Here is a 25,624-nt window from a genome sequence, read left to right as displayed (position 1 = left end):
CCCTCAAGGATGTGGAGCATAATTCTCAATCCTTTAGGTGTGGTCCTTTCAAAGAGAACTGTATGGAGAAGGGGGAAAGAAATCGCCTTACACTGGAAAACTCTGACAAATGCTGCTTCAACATGGTGATCACAGTCAACATTAAGTCATGCTGACAGTATACACCTCATATTCTGATGTGACAGAAGTGGCACTTTACCTCTGTGATCTTCCTCCCCAAATTCCAGAACACAACACCAAAATGAGCCATGAAAGAAATATCAGATAAATCCCAGTTGAGGGTCATTCTACAACTACCATAAAACTTATCAAAACACTGGCAGCAAGAAGACACAGAAACAAAATCTTGATAGTGCTAAAATGGGGGCGGGGGGAGGGCGGTGGAGAGCTTGGAATCTAGAATTCTGTATCTAGCCAAACACTCATTATAAATGAAGACATAAAATAAATTTTCAGAATTTCACTCATAGATCTCAGAAATAAAAAAAAAACTAACTATTCCAGAAATGTGGAAACCAAGTAATGCTTATTAGGAAATGTCAAAATCCAAAACAGCTCAAATTGAATGTAACATATTATAAAGAACACCGTGATTTCTTCATGGAGGTGTTTAAAATTTGCCATCTTCTTGTACTTTGTTGAATGAATGATGAAAAGCCCAGAGTTCAAAAACAAACAAAACAAAAGAGTGTCCTTGGGGAAAACAACAGATCAGTGTTTTACTTTGCCTCCCTCTCTAAGCAGTGTCAAGAATGAATCATATAGATTCTCAACTTCACGTACAATCTACTATATTTACTTCCCTCTGGAAGAAATAATCAAGAGATAAAATGAGATTTGTCCAACAGGCCCACAAGTACAGTGTCAGTTTTATTTGGAATCAAGGATATATTAAATATAATTTAATTGATGTAGGTACTATGTTTAGTGTTCATGTGCTATACAACGGTTAATAGTAAAAAGATTTGTAGTAAACGATCTGTTTAAACCTCAGATGTCATTTACCAGTTCTGGCCTTATATAATTTACATAACCCTTGCTAAACCTTAATATTTTCATGTGTAAAATGGATTACTCAATTATTGGGGGCAGTTTCAAGAATGAAACAAAATGTATGAAGCAATTAGCACCATGCCTAGCACACATTTTGAATAGTCAAATTATAAAAACTATTATTTTGATCCAATCTCTGCCTGGAAAAAGCTCACCACAAGGACAGAGATTTCCATGTAGTTAGTTGTTCAGCAAGAGCTGTCACTACCATTGACAGAGTATGGGAAAGCAGAAAATGGTTCCATTAGAAAGTACTTCCCAAAAGTCAGACTTAAGATTTTGCTAAATTTCAGTCTTCAAATAACCCATGTGTTCTAATTACCAATACCCAACCTAAGTATTAGACTTGATCTAATGCCATTACTCTCTCAGAACTGGAAGACCTACAAAATTGAAGTCATTATTGCCTTTATTATATTATTTTGACTGTATTTTAATTAACTGAGGAAAACAGGTAATACTTTTGATGACAGATAATAAAATAAGTAAAATTATGTATGCAAGCTCCTTCCTAAATTACTTTTAAAAAATTTACAGCAGATGTACTTATTCCAAGACTGTCACTGACCACAAACTTTACAAAAATTTCAAAAAACTTCAACCTAAATGCTGACATGCTCCAAAAATAGATGGGTTCAGTGATGAATAAACCAGAGCAGAAAATAAAACCCATAATACATAATGGGCTGTTAGGGCCTTAAAAAAAAAAAAAAAAAGGCTCTAGGCTCCAGGATAACTCAGTGAAAAAGGCTGTGATACTATAATGAGGGTAATTACAGAACTCTCCAAAGAGCAACTTAAGTCCAGGCCTCTCCTCCTGCCTTCCCATTTATATAGAACAGCTGCATTCAACCAAAGACAGACAATGGCTTTCTAAACAAAGCAAAAGGTAGTCTGGGAAGAAATCCCAGACAGGACTTAGAAGCTGGAGGAAAACACAAAGCTTGTGCCAGTGCCACACTATGACCCTGGAGAATGGGAAAAAGAAAGAAAGGGGAGGGGAGATTAGATAGGGGGAAGAGCAGAGGGCCACTCAACCAAGAGTGAAATAACCTGAGTACTCCATCTCAGAATACAACACACTTACTCTGGCAATTGTGGTAGTTGCCTGTTTACTCCAAGACTGTTCTTCCCCATTCAGCTCACTACCCACACACATACACCCATGAGTGTGGCACACACAGACACAGAGTCTCCAGTGAGGTCTACTACGGACAGAGGAGTGTTTTGGGCAAGTCGACTTACTCAACTGCAAAAGAAATAAAAGACTGCGACTTACACTAACTAACATAAACTTTCATTCAAATATTTGGCCAACCAAGGATCACTGGACATTTGAGAAAAATCGAACAGGAAGAAAGACCAGGAAAAAGAAACAAACTTAAGTGATTCTAGAGAAAACAAACAGGAAGAACAGACCCAGTCAAACTAAACACACATATACACACAGCTCAATTACTATGCGAAGAGTTTTAAAGGGTACATGCATTTCAAATAAACAACAAAACAGACAGACTACCATTAAAAATGGAAAGACCACAGAACCAACGGGAGGTCTTGGAAACTAAACATGCAGTGGATAAAATAAAAATTTCACTAGAAGGGTTGAGTATCCGATTGCGGATGAATGAAGATTGTATTCTGGAAGATAAAACAGAAGAAATCTCCCAATTCTTAGAGCAAAGGACAGAGACAGAAAATATGAAAGAAAAGGTAATACAAGGTAGATAGCTCCAAGAGGTGAACACTGAGATCCCTAAGACAGCAGAGATAATGGGAAATGATTATCAAAGAAAGACAAAAACTGTTTGAATGGAATAAAGATTTGAGATTGCACATCAAAGTGAGCAAAAGAAATGAAATTTAAATTAAAGAAGTCCACAGAGAAAAAGAGATGATTTAAAAGACATTCAGAAGGGAAAGCCAGGTTACATACAAAATAATGAGAACTGGAAGAGCATATGACTTCTCACCAGCAGAACTGAGAGAAGGTAGTGGAGGCCTTTACAATTCTGAGGGAAAAGAGTTTCAAATTCACAATTCGAAACCCAAACTATGAGTCAAGTACGATGGCAAATTATAGACCTCTCCAGACGTAAGAAATTTGGTATCTACCTCTCAAGCACTGTTTGAAGGTGGTGAGCAGAGGATATCTTTAACTAAACTGGGAGGCAGGGAGGGGACTTAATAAGGAAAGGCAAAGAAATCCCAGTGTGTCTGCAGTCACAGGCACAGAAGACAATCAGTCCAAATTAGAGTAAGTCAGAGAACCAGGTGAAAAGCATCTTCAAAAGCAAAACCAAAATATTTACTATCATCGCAGAATTTAAAAACTTCCTATGATAAAGGCTTTTAGTGCCATTAAGAAAAGAAATTAGAACTTTTAAGAAAAACTAACTTATGACATTACTTTAACAGTTTATAAGACAATGGTTAAGAAAACAGACTCTCACTTGATCTTGATATTCAAGTAGGACAACTTTTAATTGCCACAAAGTTTATTATAAATCTGATAACACTACTTGTTTCTGAGATCAGTAGGATCATTCATAGTCACAATTCTACTTATTAGTTTCTTTTTTTTAGAATGTTCAGTAGTTAAAAATCCTTGGCAGTGTTTATTATTTTTTTAGTGTTTATTTTTAAATAAAGACAGATAAAAGAAAAAAAACGTAGAAAGACACTGAGGCATAGATTTCCTTAGGTAACAAAATGGTGAGTCAAGGAATGTTGTATAAAGGTGATGGCCCCCCAAAATAAAGAATTAAGAATGTTTAAAGCTATATGAGAAACTATCAAAGCAACCACAATTCATAACAAAGGCATGACTGGTGGTGTCAGTACTTGAAATTCTTCACTTTTCATGATAGGAGGTAAACAGGTACTGTGTCAGGCAGATATACCAAGAAATGTATTATTCTAAATTCTGATGATAACCACAGGAATAAACAGTTTAAAAGGATTATCCAAATTCCATCCCTCTATGGTGCTGGAGAAAAAAATTTTACATGTGCATTTTATTTATAAATTTTTAAAATAAGTTTAGGAACTTCCCTGGTAGTCCAGCGGTTAAGATTCTGAGCTTCCACTACAGGGCGAGTGAGTGTTATCCTTGGTCAGGGAACTTATTAAGAAACCACTTGTCTCGAGGCATAGCAAAAAAGAACTCCCAAAACAAACGTAAATGAAATAAGCTTACATCTTTAAATGGTAGAAATTTTCTAATATGTTAAGCCTACAGAATCTGTAATTTTTGGCTGGAGCATAATAACATTCTTAATCATTAATGACTCCAGGATGGTGAGGAAATCTCAGAAGTATCTTTCAAAAGAAAGTTTGAAGGTTCATACTCTGATCCATTAAGCTTACTGTTAGGATTCTATCATAAAGGAAAATTTACATAAGTGGGAACAACCATAAAGGTATAGGAAGCTTGGTGCACAACTATGTGAAAACTTCTTGCAATTTCTAAATGTCTATCAATGATAATGGTGAAATAAGCTATGATAGATACATGCTATGAAATGTTATAGAGCAGTTACCTGAGAAGACTGGAATAGTAACAACATGAAAAGATGCTCATGATATACTGTGTTGTGAGGAAAGCAAATAGCCAAACAATACATGTAGTATAATCTCATTTTAGTAGATTTTCTTCAACGTCTTTTTATATATGCATAAGAATTGTGGAAACATTCACACCAAACTATGAATGCAATAATGATTACCTCTCAAGATGAGGAGGGGGAAGACACTGACTTTTTACTTCTAAGTGCTTGAACTTTTTATGAACCTTTATTACCTTTGTAAAAGGTAGAAAATTCTAAAGAAAAGTTTCAAAATTAATCCCACCCAATTCTTTCCTTACCTTTCCACCCCTCCCTTCCCCCAACACTGATGTATCATAGATCTCAGACTTCCATGTGGCACAGGGTGGGAATGTGGGAATCCAGACATTACAATTCTCTCCAAAGTTCACCTCCATGTGTTACACAGAATATACTTGTTGCCATGCATGACTGATGAAAAAAATGCATCTTAATGTTGCATGTGGTCTTCAGCCTGGTTGGTTAGGGAATGGTGCTGCTAACGAAGCCAAGGTTGCAAATGATATCCATATGTAGGTTCAGTAAGTGTTATGAAGTCAGCCTGAATTTGTATTCATCATCTGTAATCTTTCTGGTGACAGGACAAGATGTGGAAAAGTCAACGTAAACCCATTTTAACTAGTGAGGACACCTCTTAAAAGGTAAATACTGATAGTGGGCTCCAGTCTCTTGATTGTATTTTGAACACATTTGTGTATATGCATAACCACAGTTTATGTATTTCTTTGCCAGTCAACCACACTAAGTTGTATCATCAGTGTTTCCCAGAGAGAAAATGTTGGTTAGCCAGCTATCTGCAGCAACACTGCCTGTCTGTACTCTGTGGGACCAGTGTGATGGTGAGGAGTGTGGGACCACGCAGTTCTCAGTTTCTGGTATTTAATTCTCATCTTCAGCCATCACACCAAATGCAAATAAAGTAATGTGGCAGAATGAAGGTTTCTCAACCTTAACTGTGCTTGAAGTAAATTTTTCATTTACTACTAATTTTCAGAAAAGGCAAAAATAAAAGGAGAAAATCAAAGACTGAAGAAAAACAGAATAAGGACTTATAATGTGACCACATTGCTAGTTATATAAATATCTCTAAAACTGGAGAATGTGATTTCGATCTCAAGTAAAACATCTTATTTAAAATGCTCAAATAACTCACACCACAGAGATATACCATTTTTTTGGCCTTTATATTTTTTCAAGATATTACAAACCTAGTAGTAATAAGGTTGGGAAAGAATATTCTGCTGAATCTATGGAATATCTCAGTCTAGTTTATATATTCACCAAATATAAATTTACCTAACCAGAACTAAAAAAAACCAGCTAGTGATTTGTGTCTGACTCTTTGCAACCCCATGGACTATATAGTCCATGGAATTCTCTAGGCCAGAATACTGGAGTGGGTAGCTGGTCCCTTCTCCAGGAGATCTTCCCAACCCAGGGATCGAACCCAAGTCTCCCACATTGCAGGGGGATTCTTTACCAGCTGAGCCACCAGAGAAGCCCAAGAATACTGGAGTGGGTGGGTAGCCTACCCCTTTTCCAGGGGATCTTTCTGACCCAGGAATCGAACCGGGGTCTCCTGTATTGCAGGCGGATTCTTTATCAGCTGAGCTACCAGGGAAGCCCAGTGATTCTCAGGAAAGATTCAAATATAGTATCTATTCAAAAGCCAAACAAGCAACCAAAAAAAGGAAAAGAACAGAACTTTGGAGACAGTGCATGGGGAATAATGGAAGTGAACAACTGCCTTAAGGTAATGCTGTGGTTCTAAGATGACAGTGGAAATAAAGTATGAGGACTTATATAAATAAAGCTTCAAAAAATAAGTCATACTTCCATTTCAGTAGAATGTTATTTATTTAAATATGGCTTACAATACAATTAATTTTATCAATGACACTTCTAAACCTAAGAATCACTACCGAAATAGGATAATCTTATATAACCCATCCCAATTCTTGATCTAGTAATCACCTCATAAATAAACCCTTTATAATATCTTTCCTAATCAATTTCAACCTCCTCTTAAACCAAATTAACTTAAATGTTACGTTCTTTATATCCTTCATGCTTTTCCCATCTTTCCTAGCACATATAATTTTAGCAACAAACATTTGCTTCAAGCCTACAACATGAGAAGTGCCTTCTGTGTACTTCTGGAACCCTCACAACAACCCTGTGAGGTAGGTATCATTAGCTCCACTTTACAGAGGAGGAAATGCGTACAGAAGAGACTGACCTGCCCAGTAGCAGAGCTGGGATTCAAAGCCAGACCTGCTGCTCTCAAGTGAGTAATGTTTAAGGTACTCTGAGGAGGAAAAACAAAGACTGCCCAAGTAGAAACTGTAACTGTACCCAGAATTTTGGAGCAGCTAGAAGGAGGTTCAGTAACATTAATGATTTCTTCTTCCTTGTCCCTTAACCACTGGAAATAGCAATTACACTATATTCTCCTATATTTTAAAGGTAACAATACACAAACCAGAGAATTTACCCCTGCATTTTTTATAGAAAAAAATGACATTACAAATAAGATTTGCACACATCATCGACTATGAAAAGACATAGTATACTTGTACTATTCTGGTACTTCTGGTAAGTGGATAGCTACAAAGAAAACATAAACGCAAATCTACTGGTTCCAGTAAATAACAGGAAGAGTCAATTTTGTGGGCATCATGAAAGTGGGATGCTGCCCAGATTAAAACCTTTAAATCAAGAGAACATATCATAAACCTTTGTGCCTAAATTACAAGGAGATATATTCTGGCATCTACATGTAACTTACACACAGATTAAAAATGGTACCATAGTAAGTTCCCTATCAATCTTGAAACCTGTAATAACTCTGGAATACTCTTTCCCATGCAAAAATATTTATTGTACTTATTAAATAAAATCTAAATAATAGTTCATTATAGAGTGTTTAAAACCACAATTAAACACATTTTTTTTAAAACACATTTTTTGATGTTTAATGGTCTTTAAGAAAAAACCTGATTTTGAAAAGTTATCATCCTTAGTTTGGTCCAAATCAACCATATTTTTTATGCTACTACTGCTCTACTAAAAGCATTAAGATGTCAAAAGTTTTTCAATCTAAATTCATTCTTAAAGGTTTTTGAGATTCTCATAAACATTCAAAGCTAGCATGAAGATTTTAATGACAAAATGTGATTATATTCTTTGTATCTACAGGAAAATTCTACACACCAATGGCAGAACTAGTAATATCACATGAAGAGACTAGTTTACCTACAATATGTCTTGCTTGTCTAATGGAGCTAAACATTTTGAATTCTCTTATCATGTGACACTATCCAAATGTGCTCCATACTTTCAATAAAGTCTTAATTACAAACCTAACTTTTCTAGTATTAAAACTTACTAAGCTGTTACCAAATGATAAAAAGATTCAGTGTTAAGGCAAATACTCTTAGTTTATTATTCAAGGTAAAACACAACAGAAAAAGCCTATTCTGCAGTTTCCTGGGAGGCAAATTTTATTCTGAAGACCTTCAAATTCTAAAAAGATTATCTCCAGACTTGCATGAGCAGATGTTCTGATTTTAAAAAGTTACCACTTTTAAAATTACAAACCTGTAAGAACTACCTCATGAATCAGAGGGATACTTTTTTATGCACTATAAAATGCAGTGCTTACAGGGAACTCAAACAGGGACTCTGTAACAACCTGTAAGTGTGGATGGGGAGGGAGATGGGAGCGAGGTCCAGGACAGAGGGGACATGGATGTACCTATGGCTGATTCTTGTTGATGTTTAAGAGAAAACAATAAAATTCTGTAAAGCAATTATCCTTCAATTAAAAAATATATTAAAAAAAAAAGACTTGGAAGAGGGAAAAAAAAAAAATAATGCAGTGCTTGCTTTAGAATATATATGAAGATATTAAAATAGATGCTTCTAAACCAAAAATCTCCAGCTCTCACTTGTATTGCTCATGAAGACAGGAACGAATAAATGAATAAATATAAATTTCTTTTCAGTGACCTTCAATGAATATGACTAGAGTGGAGTTATGAAAAACATGGTCCTTTTATTTTTGCCTTTAGAGTTCATAAAGAATTTTACAATTATTGTAATTATGAATTGTAAGGTTCTAAACAGTGTTCTTAAGTCTTAAAAACCTTTACAATCCCTTTGATGTATATGGCTATGTATTAATACAGACAATACAGAAAATAGACAGTTGACTCTTCCCAGATGTAAAGACAGAACTCCTGAAGTACAAAAAACTAATCCTGAGACATTAAATTTAGTAGAGTAAACCCTTAGTATCCCCAGAGAGATTAATAAAAGTTTATTCATCTTATTTCTTAAAAAGAACATGTTTTTACCCACTACAGGTATCCCCTGCTTCTCCAAAGTTCACTTTACACTGCTTCACTTTTAAGAAAGACCTACATTAGCACAGGCATACCTCAGAGATGCTGTGGGTCTGGTTCTAGAACACCACAATAAAGCAAACTACATGAACCTCTGCTCTCCCAGTGCATATGTTCACACACACTGTGGTCTATTAAGTGTATAATAGCAGTGTACCTAAAAACACAGTGTACATACCTTAAGTAAAAACTGATGCTGTTGGAAAACGGCATGATAGGGCTTGTGCAACACAGGGCTGGAAACAGACCCTCAACTTGTGAAATAATGCTAACAGAAGGAAATCCAAAGAGGATTTCTGCTTTTACAAAAAAGCAATAGCATTCAAGTTTTGCAGCAAAGCCAATATAGAAGAGTGGTTTCCCTGAACAACAAAAGTGGTGCCATCAAGCTCCTTCCTTAGGCACTACACTCAGCATCTCTGCATCAAGCCATGGTAGCTGTGCACTGCAATCATGAGCATCCATGCTTTGTCTCGATTTACATCTGTTCGTAAGCTGTGTCCTACTTTAGGATAGTGGGGGAAACCTATAACTACTTATAACCAGCTGAAAACTGGCAAGCTTCCCAGTTGCTGTTTTATAAAAATATCCCTGTCAGTATCAATGCAGCTTGTTCAAGTGACAGACCCAATATGTCACTGCTATTAAATCTTGGCCTCCCCCAGCTGGTTCCTACATAATGAAAGGTCACTTGGACTTAAAAGCTATGGGGGGCGGGGCAGTCATGTCCTCTGAGAACTAATCTGATGTTCACAACTAAGCCTCAATGTTATTACCAACTGATCTGACAATTACAGCTAAACCATTCTGTTCTGTTGGACAATCTCACTAAACATCTGTATTAAATTAAGTCATTCTGAGATTATGATGAGGTGAGATAAACATAAGGTCCTGCACAAACCACAAAATACCAAATGTCTCTCTCATGCTAAAAGAATGACAGCCCTCACGTCCTTAAACCCTTGTCCTAATTATCCAGTCCAAAGCCTATAACATAATCTTTATAAGATCCTCTTACTGAGACACCTCAAATTCCCTAAGGCCTATGTTCTTCGCTGTGACGAGTAATAAATACAACTTGTTAAACTACAGGTATGTTTTTGGTGGTCTCTGACTGCAGGTATACTTGTCAATACTAATTGCAGAATAAAAACAGACTAAGTCTTCTAGGGTTACAAAATGACTCTAAAAGATGGCTTATTAATACTCATTTCATTATTCACAAGGAAGGCCACTTGGGATGATTTTGGTGTAAGATTTCTTTCATTTTGCTTTTAATGTCAAAACCATGCCAAAACGTGTTGAAGAATTCAGATAAGATAAAAAGCATTACTGCCAGTCACACTGAGAAGACATAGGAGAAACCCGTCTAGCCAAGCTGATTAGGAGAATGAGCAGCAGTTTATCAAGAGCAGTATTTCAAGTGGAGGCATGCGCAAGTATCTGGATACATACAGATTCAAAAGTAGTTTAAAACCAAGGACCCCATGGAAATACACAGCAATAATAAAACCAAAGGTATATAAGGAAAAGGTGAAAGAAATAACTCTTGCTTGCTTTTTTTTTAAACAACAGTGCTCATCATAACTACTGGAAAAACCTGGATAACAGGTTAGCTGTGAGAAGAAAATGAAGGTTTTAATATGTACTTTCTCACTGAAAGATTTTTTTAAATGTGCGAAAAACTCTCACTTGGCAGCTGAATGTTATTTTCCTAAGAATTAATCTGCCAACTTAGAATAAACAAGTTTCTATAATAGAAACACATCTACTACAGACACTAAAATGAGGATTCTGTCAAAAAATATTTTAATCTATTCATAACTATACGTTTAACACAAAAGTTAAAAACTATTAAGTCTTGAAGAACCTGAGGATAAATAATAATAAAAAAGAAGTCTCTGGACCAAAGAAAAAAACAGAAAATATCTTTTGTCAACTATAAAATCTGCTTTAAAAAAAAAAAAGCCCTATATACCGAAACAAACAAAAAAATCACCCATTACTTACTTTCCAGATAAAACTGGAAGATTATCATGTCCCCTAGGGTTGGGGACACAGGTAAATGCATGCAGTTCCCTAAGTGTCTACTGTGTTCTTCCTGGCCACAGAAGACAGTCAGGAACTTCAGTCTTGAGATCTCAAACATGAAAGTCACTGTCTTCAAAGGCACATCATTCCTTAGGAACATGCACTGTGTGGGCATTTTGGTTGAGAAAAAACGTCTTCACCACCACTGCTCTCTATCTGTGTGCTACATACGTTACAATCTGATTTCCCTTGTCAGATTTACTTTTTGCAGGTCATGAAAACCCAGTTATTCAACAAGCAGGACAAGCAATGATTTAAACTTATCTGATGGGATCATGCAGTTAAAAACCACTTCTACATATCAATAAAAAAATGTTCAAAAGCATGTAATGCCAGTGTAACTTACAGTAGGAAAAGGAAGCTTGTGGTCTCCCTTGAGTCCACATGGTATATGAGTCCACAGTGTTTAGGGAATATTGGTAAATATTCATGTTACATTTTATTTAGTTTTATATCCTTTCACCAACATTTGTACCAGAGTATTAGAAGCAATCCAAGAAGGCTGACTGTTCCCGAAATCCAACCTCCTCTGTAAACCTCTTCTAAATTTAATTCTTTCAAGGAATGTGGATTAATCACCCATTGGATTTTAACACATTTATTCAAATGTGACTGTAAAATAATGATGAAGGAAACATCACAATACTACTATTCTTTTTACAGTCTAGACCTTAACAACAGTGTCAAGCCTTGTCCCTTTCAATCATCACAGTCCTTGGCGAGCCTCCACCAGGACTGAAATTCTCCTCTAACATAGTGAGTCTTTTAATACCCATCATACCACAGGCTTCAATCTCTAATATCCAATTTCCAAAATCAGAACTGTGTCATCATCTTATTTCTTCATGGTGGGAGGACAGAAAATTTTCCTTTTTAAAAATATGGTCCAAAATATAAAGGAAAAAACTACACTTAAAACACTTAATTGAAAAGGTTATTTACAGTAACATTTATGTAACATTTAATGATGTTTCTGCTAGAATTTAATAAACCAAATAACTTGCCTAGCATATACTCTTGAATGTTTTAATAAACCTTTTATTTTTACCCAGAATATCATTGGTGATTTATATTTGTATGATATATTAAAACATTAAATCTGTAAAACTAAAAATATCCTCAAAAATTAGATTGACAAACCACTTGAAAACTATGTAAATCAAATAGTTTCCATAAATCTCTGAGAACTAAATGACCTGATTTGATCATTACAAAAAATATGTAAAATATTAAAAACATCAAACTTCTGGTTGAAGTATTTCAAAACATTCAGGGCCTACTATCCAGCATTAGTGGCTCAGTCATGTGTGACTTTTTGCAACCCATGAACTGTAGCCTACCAGATTCCTCGTTCCATGAGATTTTCCAGGCAAGAATACTGGAATGGGTTGCCATTTCCTTCTTCAGGGAATCTTCCCAAACCAGGGATCAAATCAAACTCCCGCATTGCGGACAGACTCTTTACCATCTGAGTCACTAGGGAAGGCCCACAGTACAGGCATTAGCTGGGGGAGAACACTACAGGGCCTACAGAGAGAACATTACAAGTGAGCACTGTATTATACGACCTCAAGAGAGAAGCAGGATTTACATTCATAAATCATGGAACTTACAATGCTCTTTAACTTCTAATATGTCCTATAACATCATCCTGTTTGCTCACTTTACCAACTGGGCCCATATCTGCTTCACCTTATATAAAGATTTAGCTCCTACCCAGCAAATAAGCCTTACCCCAGCCAGTACGTTGTCACTCGCCAAGTTGGATGGGATAGAGACACAGAATGATCAGGAAGCCCAAACAAATGATACCAGATTTCTGTATTTAAGTCTTGCCTACTGTGATCAAAAAGTATGTGGAATATTCTTTCCCCAAGACTTCTAACTTACTGCTGGTCACATTACTCATCAAAGATGCCCAAAAAATGACATTTTACTAGGGCTATCACTAGCTCGCCCAACTTTATTACATTGCTAAATGGAGTCTGAAGTTTAAAATTGTGATCAATTTGGTCAATACGTAAAAAACCTGTTCTTTCCCCAGAGAAAAATAAATGCTGTCTTGATGAAGTTGTCTAGACACCAATTACCACAGTCTACTGCAATGTGATAAACTGTGAAGACTGAATAACTTCAGTTATTTTTCAGTTATTCAGCACTCTGAATTGGTTCACCATGGGACTAGGCCAATTTACAAAACATCTGAAGAAATAAAAGAACTAGGGAAATGTTGAAAATGCTGCTTAAGTGTCAAGATCATGCTGTGTATCAGCAGAAGAATCAAGTACAGAATCTTGAACAGTAGGTAGTCATTAGATACTCAATTCACCTAACGAAACAGAATCTTGAAATGTTTCCATGTGTTCATGCTCAATCGCATCTGACTCTTTGCGATGCCACAGACTGTACCTCACCAGGCTCCTCTGTCCATGGGATTCTTCTGGCAATAATACTGAAGTGGGTTGCTATTTCCTCCTCCAGGGGATCTTCCTTGACCCAGGAATTAAACCTGAGTCTTCTGTGTCTCCTTCACTGGCAGGCAGATTCTTTACCATTGAGGCCCCTGGGAATACCTTAAATGTTTCCATATGAATCCTAAAATACCCAATTCTAAGTGCTGAGTTTTTTATACCTGAAAACGTTAGAAAATCATGACAACTGTGTTTAAACAAGTGCTCCTATTTATGGATGACCTGTAAATAAAACCTGTACTACTGAAACACCAATGACAATGGTTGAAAAACATTTAACAAGAAAAGTAAAATACACTTCTGAAACAACCATTTTTGTCCTTAACTAGGCAGAACTAGGGAAACAGGTTTTGAAATTAGCTTTGAAACTGACAGCATTCACTGAACACTTGTTATGGCACTAGTTAAGTGCTTCTTCTGAATTAACCCATTTAATTCTCACAACTTAGTAAGGTCGGCACTATTATTAATCCCCATTATACACAGGAGGACATACCAAAGCAATGTGATTTACACAGCTGCTAACAGCTAAAACTGTGACCAACATTCAGATTCCAGAGCCTGTGATTGTGTTAATACATAATACTATCTCTTTATAAACTGTTTTGTTATGTAACAGGAAACTAGTAAATGAAAAATTAGTAAAAATGAAAAACTAGTAAAATCAGAAAAATTAAAAAGACATTTTCAAAAGGCTACAGAAACAAATCAAGGAAAAGAAATTAAGAAAGCTGTACACAAGAGAAGGTGAGATGACAGAAACCACAAATCGACAAAATAAAGAATAGTGGGGAAAAAAGGAAAAATAATTTAATGAAAATATCTTTGACAGTCTAAACTACTTAATAAAAGGCTTAGGTGGAAAAGAAGCATGAAGGAATCATTAGAATGCTGAAAATACTCTGTATCTTGATCTAAGAGGTGGTTACAGATGAATGTTTAAGTATGTAAAAATACCTCATACTGTAAAATTAAGATTTGTATACTTTACTGTATATGTGTATGTATAATGATTTAAGAGTATAAATACTTTAAAACATTTTTTAAAACATGAGGTGGCTCTGAGGCTCTATTTACTACTTCAAGCAATAGGATTAATTAAATGATCTAACGTCCTACCAAAAGTATTTTTAGAGCAAAGTGGCAATATCTCTTCATGGGACATACCCTACCCATTTTAACCCTTGATAATGAATGTATCCACATGCTTGACTTTCAAGCTTTTGGGTCTGCCTTAAAACAAGAAACTACAGGAAACAGACAATCTAATCCAGGTTAATTATTTTCAAATAGAACCATCCACCTGAAAAAGCAGTGCCTTCTAAAATCTCCCTGACAGCTGGCAAAGCTAAATGTGGCAAAATCTCAGCAAAGGAAAAGCCTAATAGCTCACATAATAGCCCATTATCTTATCTTTCTAAAAAAAAAAATTCCATAATTAACTCCAAATATGATGTCCTAGTGCTTCCCAGGTGGCACTAGTGGTAAAGAAACAGCCTGCCAATGCAGATGTAAGAAATCCAAGTTCAGTCCCTGGGGTTGGGAAGATTCCCTGGAGGAGGGCATGGCAACTCACTCCAGTATACTTGCCTGGAAAATCCTATGGACAGAGGGGCCTAGCGGGTTGCAAAGGGTCCTTAGGGTTACAAAGAGTTGGATACTTCTGAAGTGACTTAGCACACATGATGATGTCCTAATTTTCTCCCTATCCCCTTTATTCTAGAGCTATATACAATAAATCCAATCCTACTCCCATACAAAAGCCTTTAAATATTTGAAGATGACAAAAATTTTTCTTCAGATTCTCTTATCCAAGCTGAATACTAAACTTCCCCATACTTTTCCTCATGATTTCCAGATCCTTCTCCATTCTAATCATCTCCCATGATAACTATGCCCCATCATTCTGAAGGACTTCACTGGTGACTCAGTCGTAAAATCTAACTACACTGCCTGCAATGCAGGAAACATGGGTTTGATTCCTAGGTCAGGAAGATACCCTGAAGAAGGAAAGGGCAACTGACTCCAGTCTTCTTGCCTGGGAAATCCCTTGGACAGAGAAGCCTGGTGGGCTCCAGTCCATGGGGTCACAAAAAAGTTGCACACGACTTAAGAGACTAAACACACACACACATCATTCTGAAACATCCATTTTTTACAAGGGATGGCATGACACCTCAAGAATTCACACTTATCAGTTAAAACCCATGGTTATTTTTATATGAACTCTCATATACCAATCTAGTAAACTTCAGAATTGAGACGGAAAACCTAAATACAGAACTTTACATTTATCTCCATTTAAAATTTTATACAATAATTTTCTATTCACTAAGTTTAACATGACACTATCTTCTTGAATATAAGATTCAAGAGATTCTCTCTAGATAAGAATTTCTGCTTATAGTTGTGAATCACCTGTTAACTTGCAAAAGCCATCTTTATTAAAAAATATTAAACAGGAGAGAGGCCAAGTAAAGGATCTTGCAGCACTTTCTGCATACGTGCCTCACAGATAACAAACATCCAATGAACTTTTTTGGAAATACCAGTCAGTCATGTAGCTATAATGCCACGATCTACAGATTAATTCAAAAGACTGACTATGGTTTGAAACAATTCCTTTATCTCCCCCTCTGGTAATTCTATAAAACTAGGGTTGTTTTAGCATGACCTATTTCTATTCCAAACCACTAGTTTTCAACGGAAACAGTAATGTCCCTTAATGAGCATTCTGTAAAGACTTTTCTTCTCAGAGTCTGTTTGGATGTGCACTGGTACCTTTTTTAAAAAAAGTTTTATATGTATGGGTTATTATCAATAAATTTCATTTCAGAAGAGTAAGAGTTAAAACTATTTATTCTAAAAAAGCAACTAGTAGGCTTTACAGGACTAAGACCAACTACTCTAACCTTTGGTGACTCCTGGTATCACAAATTACTTTTGTTTTATATAAGAAGTTTCTGTTGCAGATAAAATATTGAGCTCCCAAGTACGAAGTCTCTTGGACTCACCTTAGTACTCTTTGGGCTTCTCTGATAGCTCAGTTGGTAAAAAATCCACCTGCAATGCAGGAGACCCTGGCTCGATTCCTGGGTCAGGAAGATCTGCTGGATAAGGGATAGGCTACCCACTCCAGTATTCTTGGGCTTCCCTTGTGGCTCAGCTGGTAAAGAATCCACCTGCAATGTGGGAGACCTGGGTTTGATCCCTGGGTTGGGAGGATTCTTTGGAGAAGCGAAAGGCTACCCACTCCAGTATTCTGGCCTAGAGAATTCCATGGACTGTATATAGTCCACGGGGTAGCAAAGAGTCGGACACGACTGAGAGCCTTTCACTTCAGTACTCTTTGGTCTGCATTCATGTTGATTTCCCTCAGTACTTCCTAACTGTTTTAGCGTTGACAGAATACTTATGATTTGAACAGCAGCAACTCAGCCACTTTTAAAGTTATATAACCTAAACTGTATCTCTACACAATATCTGTACCTTTGCCTGTTCAGAACTACAAAGGGGCATGCACAGTCAGGGCAGGGCCAACATACAGCAGCACACTGGGCTGCACGCTGGTAGAGAAGCTCTACCAATCCCTGCGCAAAGGCACCTTGTCGTGACTGGACCCTTCTTGGGGTTCCCCAGAAACCAACTCAATAGTTAAAAACATCAAATTAAAGTAGATACACTTTACTGGGATAATGCAAGTAACGTGACATTCTAAAACCAGGCTAAGAAGGTAAAGTTCTCTCAGAGAGAACTATATTAAAATATATTCACTGGAAAAGAAAAAAAAAAGAAGCCTGAGCAGATTGATTTTTGAGTCATAATAGTGTGTTTTGGACAAATTAAGACTATTCTATGACACAATCTGTAAAAAAAGGGATAAATGACCAAGAAACTACCATTTCTTCCTTTAAATAGAAATTCTTAGTCTTTTATAAATAAAGAGATCACAGCACTGTAGGTGCTTCTTAGAAATTCCCAAGATCTGATTTAAATCAAATTTTAAGATGGCTTTCAGATATATAATAAAAGTGAGTAAAGGAAGAAAGTGACTGTGAAAAAAACAGTATTTGTTTTGGTACTTAACCTTCACTGTCAAACAACTTACTTGTGGTGATACCATATTTTAATTATACTATTTTCATTAAAGGATCTACCCACTGAAAATGAAGATGCCAAAAGCATATTATACCTTTACTTTTATCAGCTCTTTCCAATGTTCTGAATTTTAATTTTAAAAACTATAAAAATCTTGATTAGCCGAGCTCTTGAGGGTAACTAATTCACTGGCAAACAGAAACTTAAGCCTCACTCAAACTGAAGCATACAATTACAGAATATTTACTAAATGCAAAGATAAAAACTGCCCAGATGACAAGTCATAGTGATCTGTTGCTGTCAAAAAATTGGACTTGTTATACACAAAAGAATGTCTGGAAATTACTGTTGACTCTTAATTAAAACACAGAATGCCTCTAACAGTGTGCAGCCCTGGCATCCCAAGAAAGCCAAGATCTATTTTCAACAAGTTGTTGGAATATATGTGCAATATTTTAAGTAGTACAGAGTTAGAACAAAGCTCAGTATAAAAACCTAAAACGATACTGTAAAATATGAATGGACCATATTAAATGAATATTTCAGGATCCTACTATACTAATTTCTTCAAACAATTTGCTTTAGACATACATATTAAGTCTTCTTCCCTCTCATGATATACCCAGATAATTATTTATGTAGGAAAACATACCATGATCCAGTCTGTTCAGGGCAGCAGGGGGAAAAGAGCCTTCAATAAACGCTTCCTCAAAATAAGGAAACACAGGGAAAACAGGTATCAACCAATATATTTATGGGCCCACATGATTGACTGGATGATTATATAAGATGTGCCCTAAGTTCTTTTAATACTAAAGCATGCTATGTTAGTGAAAGGAGTTCTTCTGCTACAGGCTACTTTAAAGGAAGCTCAGTATTTGCTTTTCATCTTGGGGAGAACACAAAGGATTCTGTGGAATGTTTTGTACAAATACATAAAGGTCCCTTAATCGCAAACTTCATGGTTTGCCAATTATAAATAAAATATTACCAATAAAAAAGCATCAGAGACTTTTTTGTACACTCAAGACTTTGTAAGTATGTCTTCACACAGTTCAGAAACACACTGCTAAACCAAAAGATCTTCGCAGAGGGGCTTATCTCATTAAAGAACCACAGTCACATGCAGTCAGGCAGAGATACAGAGAGACTTATCAAAAACAGTATTATTTTCTTATGCTGTGTATACTCAGGGGTTCATTTCCTCTCCATGAATGGTGTATTTTAAAACTGAAAACAAATCTTACCTCCTGAGTAAGCCTCAGTACAACTCCTTATGTCCATGTTTATTTATTTAACCCAGTATATAGTTTGTAACTAATTTGCAGTTTGTACTATTCATTGTGATTGAAAACCTATATCCTATATGGACAGCTTTAAAGTAGAATGGTAAAATAAAATTGAGAATCTATAGTTCTCTCTACCCAATACTTCTCTTCTTTCCCTGCAAAAACCTTTATTCTACAATTTGATCATCACAGCTCAGGAAGACATTATTACATCCATGCTGATGATACTTTTTAAACATAAAAGAGGAAGTTTAACATAACGCTTCAGAGTATGAACTCTAGAGTTGAGATAAGAGGAGTTCAAATCTGAGCCTCACTTCTTACAAGTTATATGACCTTGGGGAAGTTCACTTTTTTCTAAAATGTGAAATAAAGTATATTTATATCATTGGGGTATTGGTAAGATTAAACGGACTACTTAGAATAAGTGTAATGTATCAGCTACTGTTGCTAAAATCAAGAAGGTAAAACAATGCATACTAAAGCTAGTAAATTGGATTCTTTTTAATAGTGTATATTATGCTGGTAAACTACAGTCCATGGGGTCGCGAAGAGTCAGACACAACTAAGCACAAAAAAATAAAATTTCGCTTCTCATTAAAATTAACTACAGTATTCTTATTGATTCTGTATCTCCAATCTTTCTCATTTTCATTTTAGTCACAAATGATCTGATTCTAACTTTATATTGATAAAAGTACACTTCTAAGACTCTCATTGACTCTTTCCCCCAATACCCAACATTTTAAGTTTGTGAAAATAAACTTTAAGAAGCATGAGGGTAGGAAGACATCATACCTTATTTTTTAAAAATGTGTTCTACCTATGATAGCATAAATACAATATATGCTCACTAATAAATGGATTTTAATGCCTCTATTTCACTTGAAGTCAAGTGCATAAACACTTAGAGGCTCATTTAGACTTATGTATTCTTGGTGCTTAAAGGTTATTTTAATCCCAGTCCATAAATTGAGTGCTGTAATTCATACTAGAAAAGAAAGATAGATGTGTGTCAATTATGCTGATCTGCATATGCTCTGGAAATGGGTGGGAATAGACATGGTACTTCTCAATGCTGCAATACATTCAACCTCACCAGTGTTTCCTTTTCCCATCTATGGAACAAATACGACAACCTCAAAGCAGCAAATCTGACAATAGATTGATGCTCATTGAAACACTAAAAATACTGATTATTTTTTCTTGTGTAACGTCTTTTTCCAAGAAGTATAAGAACAATCTCAGTAAGGACACTTACTAAAAAGCAACTGTAAATTCTGTACTCATATTATATAATGGCCTCTGCCACTGGCACCCCACTCCAGTACTCTTGCCAGGAAAATCCCATGGACGGAGGAGCCGGGTAGGCTACAGCCCACGGGGTCGCTAAGAGTCGGACATGACTGAGCGACTTCACTTTCACTTTTCCCTTTCATGCACTGGAGAAGGAAATGGCAACCCACTCCAGTATTCTTGCCTGGAGAATCCCAGGGACGGCAGAGCCTGGTGGGCTGCCGTCTGTGGGGTCGCACAGAGTCAGACACGACTGAAGCGACTTAGCAGCAACAGCCACACACAGGGATCCTGTAAGCTTACAGCTAGAAGACATTAAGAAGATATGAGAGCTGTCTTCAAATACTTGAAGGGCTGCCATGTGGAAGAGTTCAGATTTAATTTTTTTGTGTTCCAGAAGGCAGGACAAGTTATAAGAAAGCAGGCTTCTGATTTAAAGAAAGAACTTTCTGAAAATTAGAGCTACATAAAACAACCTCTTTTTAGAGGTTCGTGTGAGGTAGTGAATATTGTATAGGCTTCACTGGTGGCTCAGTGGTAAAGAATCTGCCTGCCAATGCAAGACACTTGGGTTCAATACCTAGGTCAGGAAGATCCTCTGGAGGAGGAAATGGCTACCCATTCCAGTATTGTTGCATGAGAAATCCCATGGGCAAAGCAGCCTGATAAGCTACTGTCCACAGGGTCACAAAGACTCGGACACAACTGAGCGACTAACCACACACACACAGTAAATATTGTATCACTAAAAATGTTCTGTGAGTAGAAAAATGGTTTGGTGGAATGATATAGTAAAGTATTTGATGAACAGTTGGACTATGTGCTCACAAATATCCCCTTCAATCAAAATGTTGTTGGATTTTCTTAACTGAATCCCAAGTGATGGTCTGATGCACAACACTAACATGCCATAGACGTGTGCTTACCTGCCTGACGTCATAGAGCCTATCGTACATTTATAAAGGACAAGAGACATTTTAAAAGCCTCCTATTTGCTTAACTTTGGGATTCAATTTTCTATGAATAGAACTAAATTAAATTCTCTTCATTTTTTTAAGAATTTCACCTCATCCGTTGAGAAAACTTGAGTTCCATAATCCCCTGATCTCCAACCCACCAAGTGAATAGGAAAATTATGACAACACTGGTTTTGTTACTTTATGTCTAAAATTCAGAAAATTTAGAAAAATGAGGAATGATAGTTTTCTGTCAGATAATTAGAACCTAACAACCCATCTACTACACCAGATCCACTACCAGAAGTACTACTTAGGTGGTATAATTAACTTGGTTTACTGTATTTATATTTCTCATGTACTCAATAAGGTACTAAGAAAAAAGTCATGACCATAAAGCAAATATAATACTGTTTACAGGAAGACAACAACATGAATAAGCTAGAATACAGATCCTAAAACTACATGGAAGTTCACTGCATTTTTGTGCACTTTTTAAATATTCATAGTAAAAACTTACAAGAATACCCACATAAAATATAAAGTTCCACTCTCAATTAATATAGACATGATACTGGTGTGTTTTTTAAGCTATATGAAGAACAGGTAATGATTCAGCATTCACGTAGTTTTATCCAAATTCACCTGGACTCAAATTTGAAAATATTTAACTGCTCATTAATACCTAACTTACACTCTAAATCTCAGAAGAATCAAGTTCTTAAGCACTGTTTAGAAACAGTTTCATTAATAAAACTGAGTAACACTTCATTGGCACTTGGGGTTAAAAACACTACCTTATATTAGTTTTTTTCTTTATTTAATACAAAATGCAGAGTGGTATTATATCAGACTTCATGGTTATTATAGACTAGGCCATTGTAAAATTAATGGCCTTAAGAATTTCACCAATACATAAAATTATTTGGTTTCCTCTATATTTCTTAGGATTTTCAAAGTCTAGAAAAAGTTATCATTGTTTAACAACTAAGACTTCTCATAGCAGAATTAGGATAGGTGTCAAGTGATAGGATGCTCGTCCTGGCTCTGAACTTATTTTACCTTGACTATTTCACTTAATCTCCTGGGTCTTGGTGCTCATCCATAAAATAACGCAGATTAGATGATTTCAAAGGCTCCATCTAGTTTCTGAAGTTGTCAATATTATGACCTCATCGTGAGTACACCCCTTCAATAGGACAGGTACAATATCCTTATGCTAGCTATCACAATACATTACTGTGGATAAAACCCACAAAATGTGCAAAGCCAGGAATGTTTAAAAATTGTGATTAAACAAATATACTGGCTTGAAATAAACACTAAACTTCTTGTCTAGAAAGCATCAACTCTATATGCTGTAAATAAAACTCTGAAAAGGTGTGAGAAACAAGTCAAGCAAGATAACTCACTCCACCAACTCTTGAACAAAAAAGGGCAATCTCTGAATAGTAATTTCTTGACACCCAATGTCTGTGGCACCCATTCTCTCACTATGCATGTATGTGTCAGAGGAAGATGATACTTTTATGGCATAATGGAATCAATAGTATGGAAGACAATGTACTGTTTGTTAATACCTGAGAAAACTACCTTCCTAGTTAATAATCAACTGAGATGTACGTAAATGTTTTGTGTGTAAATATTTATATTGAATAGATAAAACACAGTTAATTCCTTAACTCTAACACTATTAAATTCACATCAATGGTGTTGATATACTACTGTGAGTTATTTCAACAGCCCCACCTTAGAAAACTAAGTTAATCCAAGTGAAAATATGGATTTCTTTTCTAGGATACAGTAATTCACAGATGTTAGTTTATAACTATGAAATCAATAAAAGTAAATAAAAATACCTTCAATACTTAGTAACAAGTGGGCCATGTAGTATAAATGTGGTATACTGAAAAATTACCTCCTTTCAGAAACACCAATATTGAGAAGTGTAGCTACTGAGACTTTGGTTAATGCCTATTGAAAAAGGAATGTCAGAAGAATGTGAGTTATACAAATAAAATTATAGTGTCAATATGTTAGAGAAAGCCATCCTGGGTACAAGGCAGGAAAAGGAATATAGCCCTAACAAATGCGTGTGTATTCAATTTATAGCTCAAAATATTAATAGTAAAAATAGACAAAAAGTGATTGTGAACCAGAAAGAGTTCAGGTTTCTTTAAAGAGCCTGGTTGAGATGGTGTGTATGTAAAACAACTGAATGACGATGTAAGCTGGTATTGTGGTACTGTGATGATTTAAACCACAAATGCCTTCCCTATTTAAATATTCCAATCAGTACTGTTAGTACACGTACCTCGGAGAATTCTTTCCTCATGGCAACGAAGAAAGTCCCAGATTCTAACAGTGCCGTCATCAGAGCATGTAGCAAATTTATTATCCGTGGGTGAGAAACTGTTACATGAAGACACACAGCAGGGGAAAGAAGTCAGCATTTAACAGATCATCTGTGCTTCTCAGACAGGGAAAAATAAAAACACTGTGCTGCGTTATAAACGGGAGAGGGGAGCATCCAACAGTGAAGAAGCCCTTAAAGAGAATGCTGTCAGCTAACAAACGTAACTCAACAAAAGAATAATTCAGAGTAGCTGCTTCTTAGTTTTCAATCATCAATATTCAGAGAACTTAATGAGGGTACTATTAGTACTGATGCTCTCCAGACTCCCCACAGTATAGTATTTCCTATGGTATCAACAGAGAACATAGAGCTGATTAAGCATAGAACTAAACAAACTCTCTTTGCAATATTCCTGTAAAGTCTCTTAAAATCACATAGGAATACTGCTCAAAAAAAACTAGCATCAGCTTCTGCTTTGAACTTCATATAATGATAAGCTGAAAAGTTTCAGGCAGGCTGTTTAAAGACTAGTTGTTAAAACATTCCTTCATATGATGTTTCTCACTTATGTAAAAGGTTTGTGGAAAATGTTCACACCTTCTTTCAGGCAAGTTATCGCATGAATGTTACACTTTTTGAAGAAAACTAACATGGGGACATTCCAACTGTTTAAAGCCAAAGAATATGCTGCAAAGGAGGGATCCATTTCTTCCTCCCTGTAAAAGACCATCAAGTTTCTCATTTAACTCTAAGAACTCCCCTGAACTTCCGAACCTTATGCTTAAGAAAGGACCACTTTCGAAAACTCCATGTATAGTCAGGAGAATAAGGCACAGTCTTTGCAGATGTGTGTTTATCCAGTAAGTCTTTGTTAAGATTCTGAAAGTAGAAACAAGTGACTACAGTGGATGATGTTTCTATAAAGATGTCAACTCCTCCCTCGTGTGGGTGGACAACCATAAAGAATACTGCTTAGCTTTCTTCCGAAGCTGCAGCATTTCTTCAAGCTTGTTTTTGAAACTTTTTCTTTTCCATCTTTACTATACATATCTCACTGATATGTAAAAATATACAACTTAATGAAAATATTTTAAACTCCCACTTATACATTTGCATTACTAATATCAACAGTGAATCAGAAGGAAAGTCCTACGGTCTTCTTGACAATGGTCTGCTTACAGCTTCAAAGCTTGAAAGAACCCGCTCATTAATCCATTAATGTTTGCCACATCCAGAGTTACTTGGAGAGTTTTTAGCCCTACTATACTTTCCTTTTGAAGTCGTGGCATAACCAAGCCAACCAGGTCTTCACTTAAGCCTTTTTTTTCCCTTGTATTTTGTGAGAACTCTGAAGGTGTTTTCTGTAGGCTTTAGATTTTATTCAGTTGTATAATTAAAGACTGAATTCTTTATTTGGAATGAAATATTCTTGTCTTACATAGTAGGTAATAAAAATGAATAACGTATACACATTATTAACCATAAATGAAAAGAGAAAACCAGTGCAAAATGCGGCAGACAATACATCTCTAACATATTGCAAAGGCTCATATCGGGACAACACTACTTCAGAAAAGTGCCAGCAAAATGGTGAATATGTGAAAACAAAGAAAAATATTGTGTTTATAGGGTGCAAAAAGTTTCCCAGAATCTGACAGAACCCATGCATCTCTGCACCCAGAATACACTTAGAGAATAATTTAACCATGACAATAGGGACTACAGAAAATGGTATATTGTGTATAAACCTGGCCTCTCTAATCGCCTCCTTATGTGCCTGGAACATCTTGACGTTGTTCATGTTCGACTGCCAATATTTCACATATCCTCCGTGGTCTGCAGTCAGCATCCACATGTCATTATGTGACCAAGTCATGGCTCTCACTGGGCTATCATGAGCCTGTGAAAACACAAAACATTTATAAACATCATATCAAAGACTACACGATGGAAGGCAATAATCTGTCCAATTGTAAGTTTAAAAATACCAATAACACAGA

The 25,624-nt window shown here is 36.0% G+C and overlaps 1 protein-coding gene across 15 annotated transcripts in view; it reads right to left on the bottom strand.

The window, feature by feature from the left end:
* WDR33 (WD repeat domain 33) overlaps positions 1-25,624 on the bottom strand; it is a 117,222-nt gene that overhangs the window by 30,828 nt on the left and 60,770 nt on the right. For 10 of the 15 annotated variants that reach the window (XR_014079826.1, XR_014079825.1, XM_081581113.1 and 7 more), the window contains 2 exons: positions 25,373-25,524; positions 23,583-23,680 (listed from right to left, as the gene is read on the bottom strand). Coding sequence is in view for 12 of the 15 variants with exons in the window: in XM_081581113.1 (XP_081437239.1) it covers positions 23,583-23,680; positions 25,373-25,524 (250 nt within the window). In the remaining 3 variants the exon portion in view is untranslated. Of the gene's footprint in view, positions 1-11,740; positions 12,686-16,470; positions 16,812-18,264; positions 18,431-23,582; positions 23,681-25,014; positions 25,525-25,624 lie in introns of those variants that run through there. The other 5 variants (XR_014079827.1, XM_081581119.1, XM_081581121.1 and 2 more) reach the window with 5 other exon arrangements.

Source organism: Giraffa tippelskirchi, chromosome 3, assembly GCF_054371585.1.
Source record: "Giraffa tippelskirchi isolate mGirTip1 chromosome 3, T2T-mGirTip1v1.2.pri, whole genome shotgun sequence".
Lineage (NCBI taxonomy): Eukaryota > Metazoa > Chordata > Mammalia > Artiodactyla > Giraffidae > Giraffa > Giraffa tippelskirchi.
Note: the sequence above shows the minus strand (reverse complement) of the source record. Positions and strands in the feature narration are given on the sequence as shown.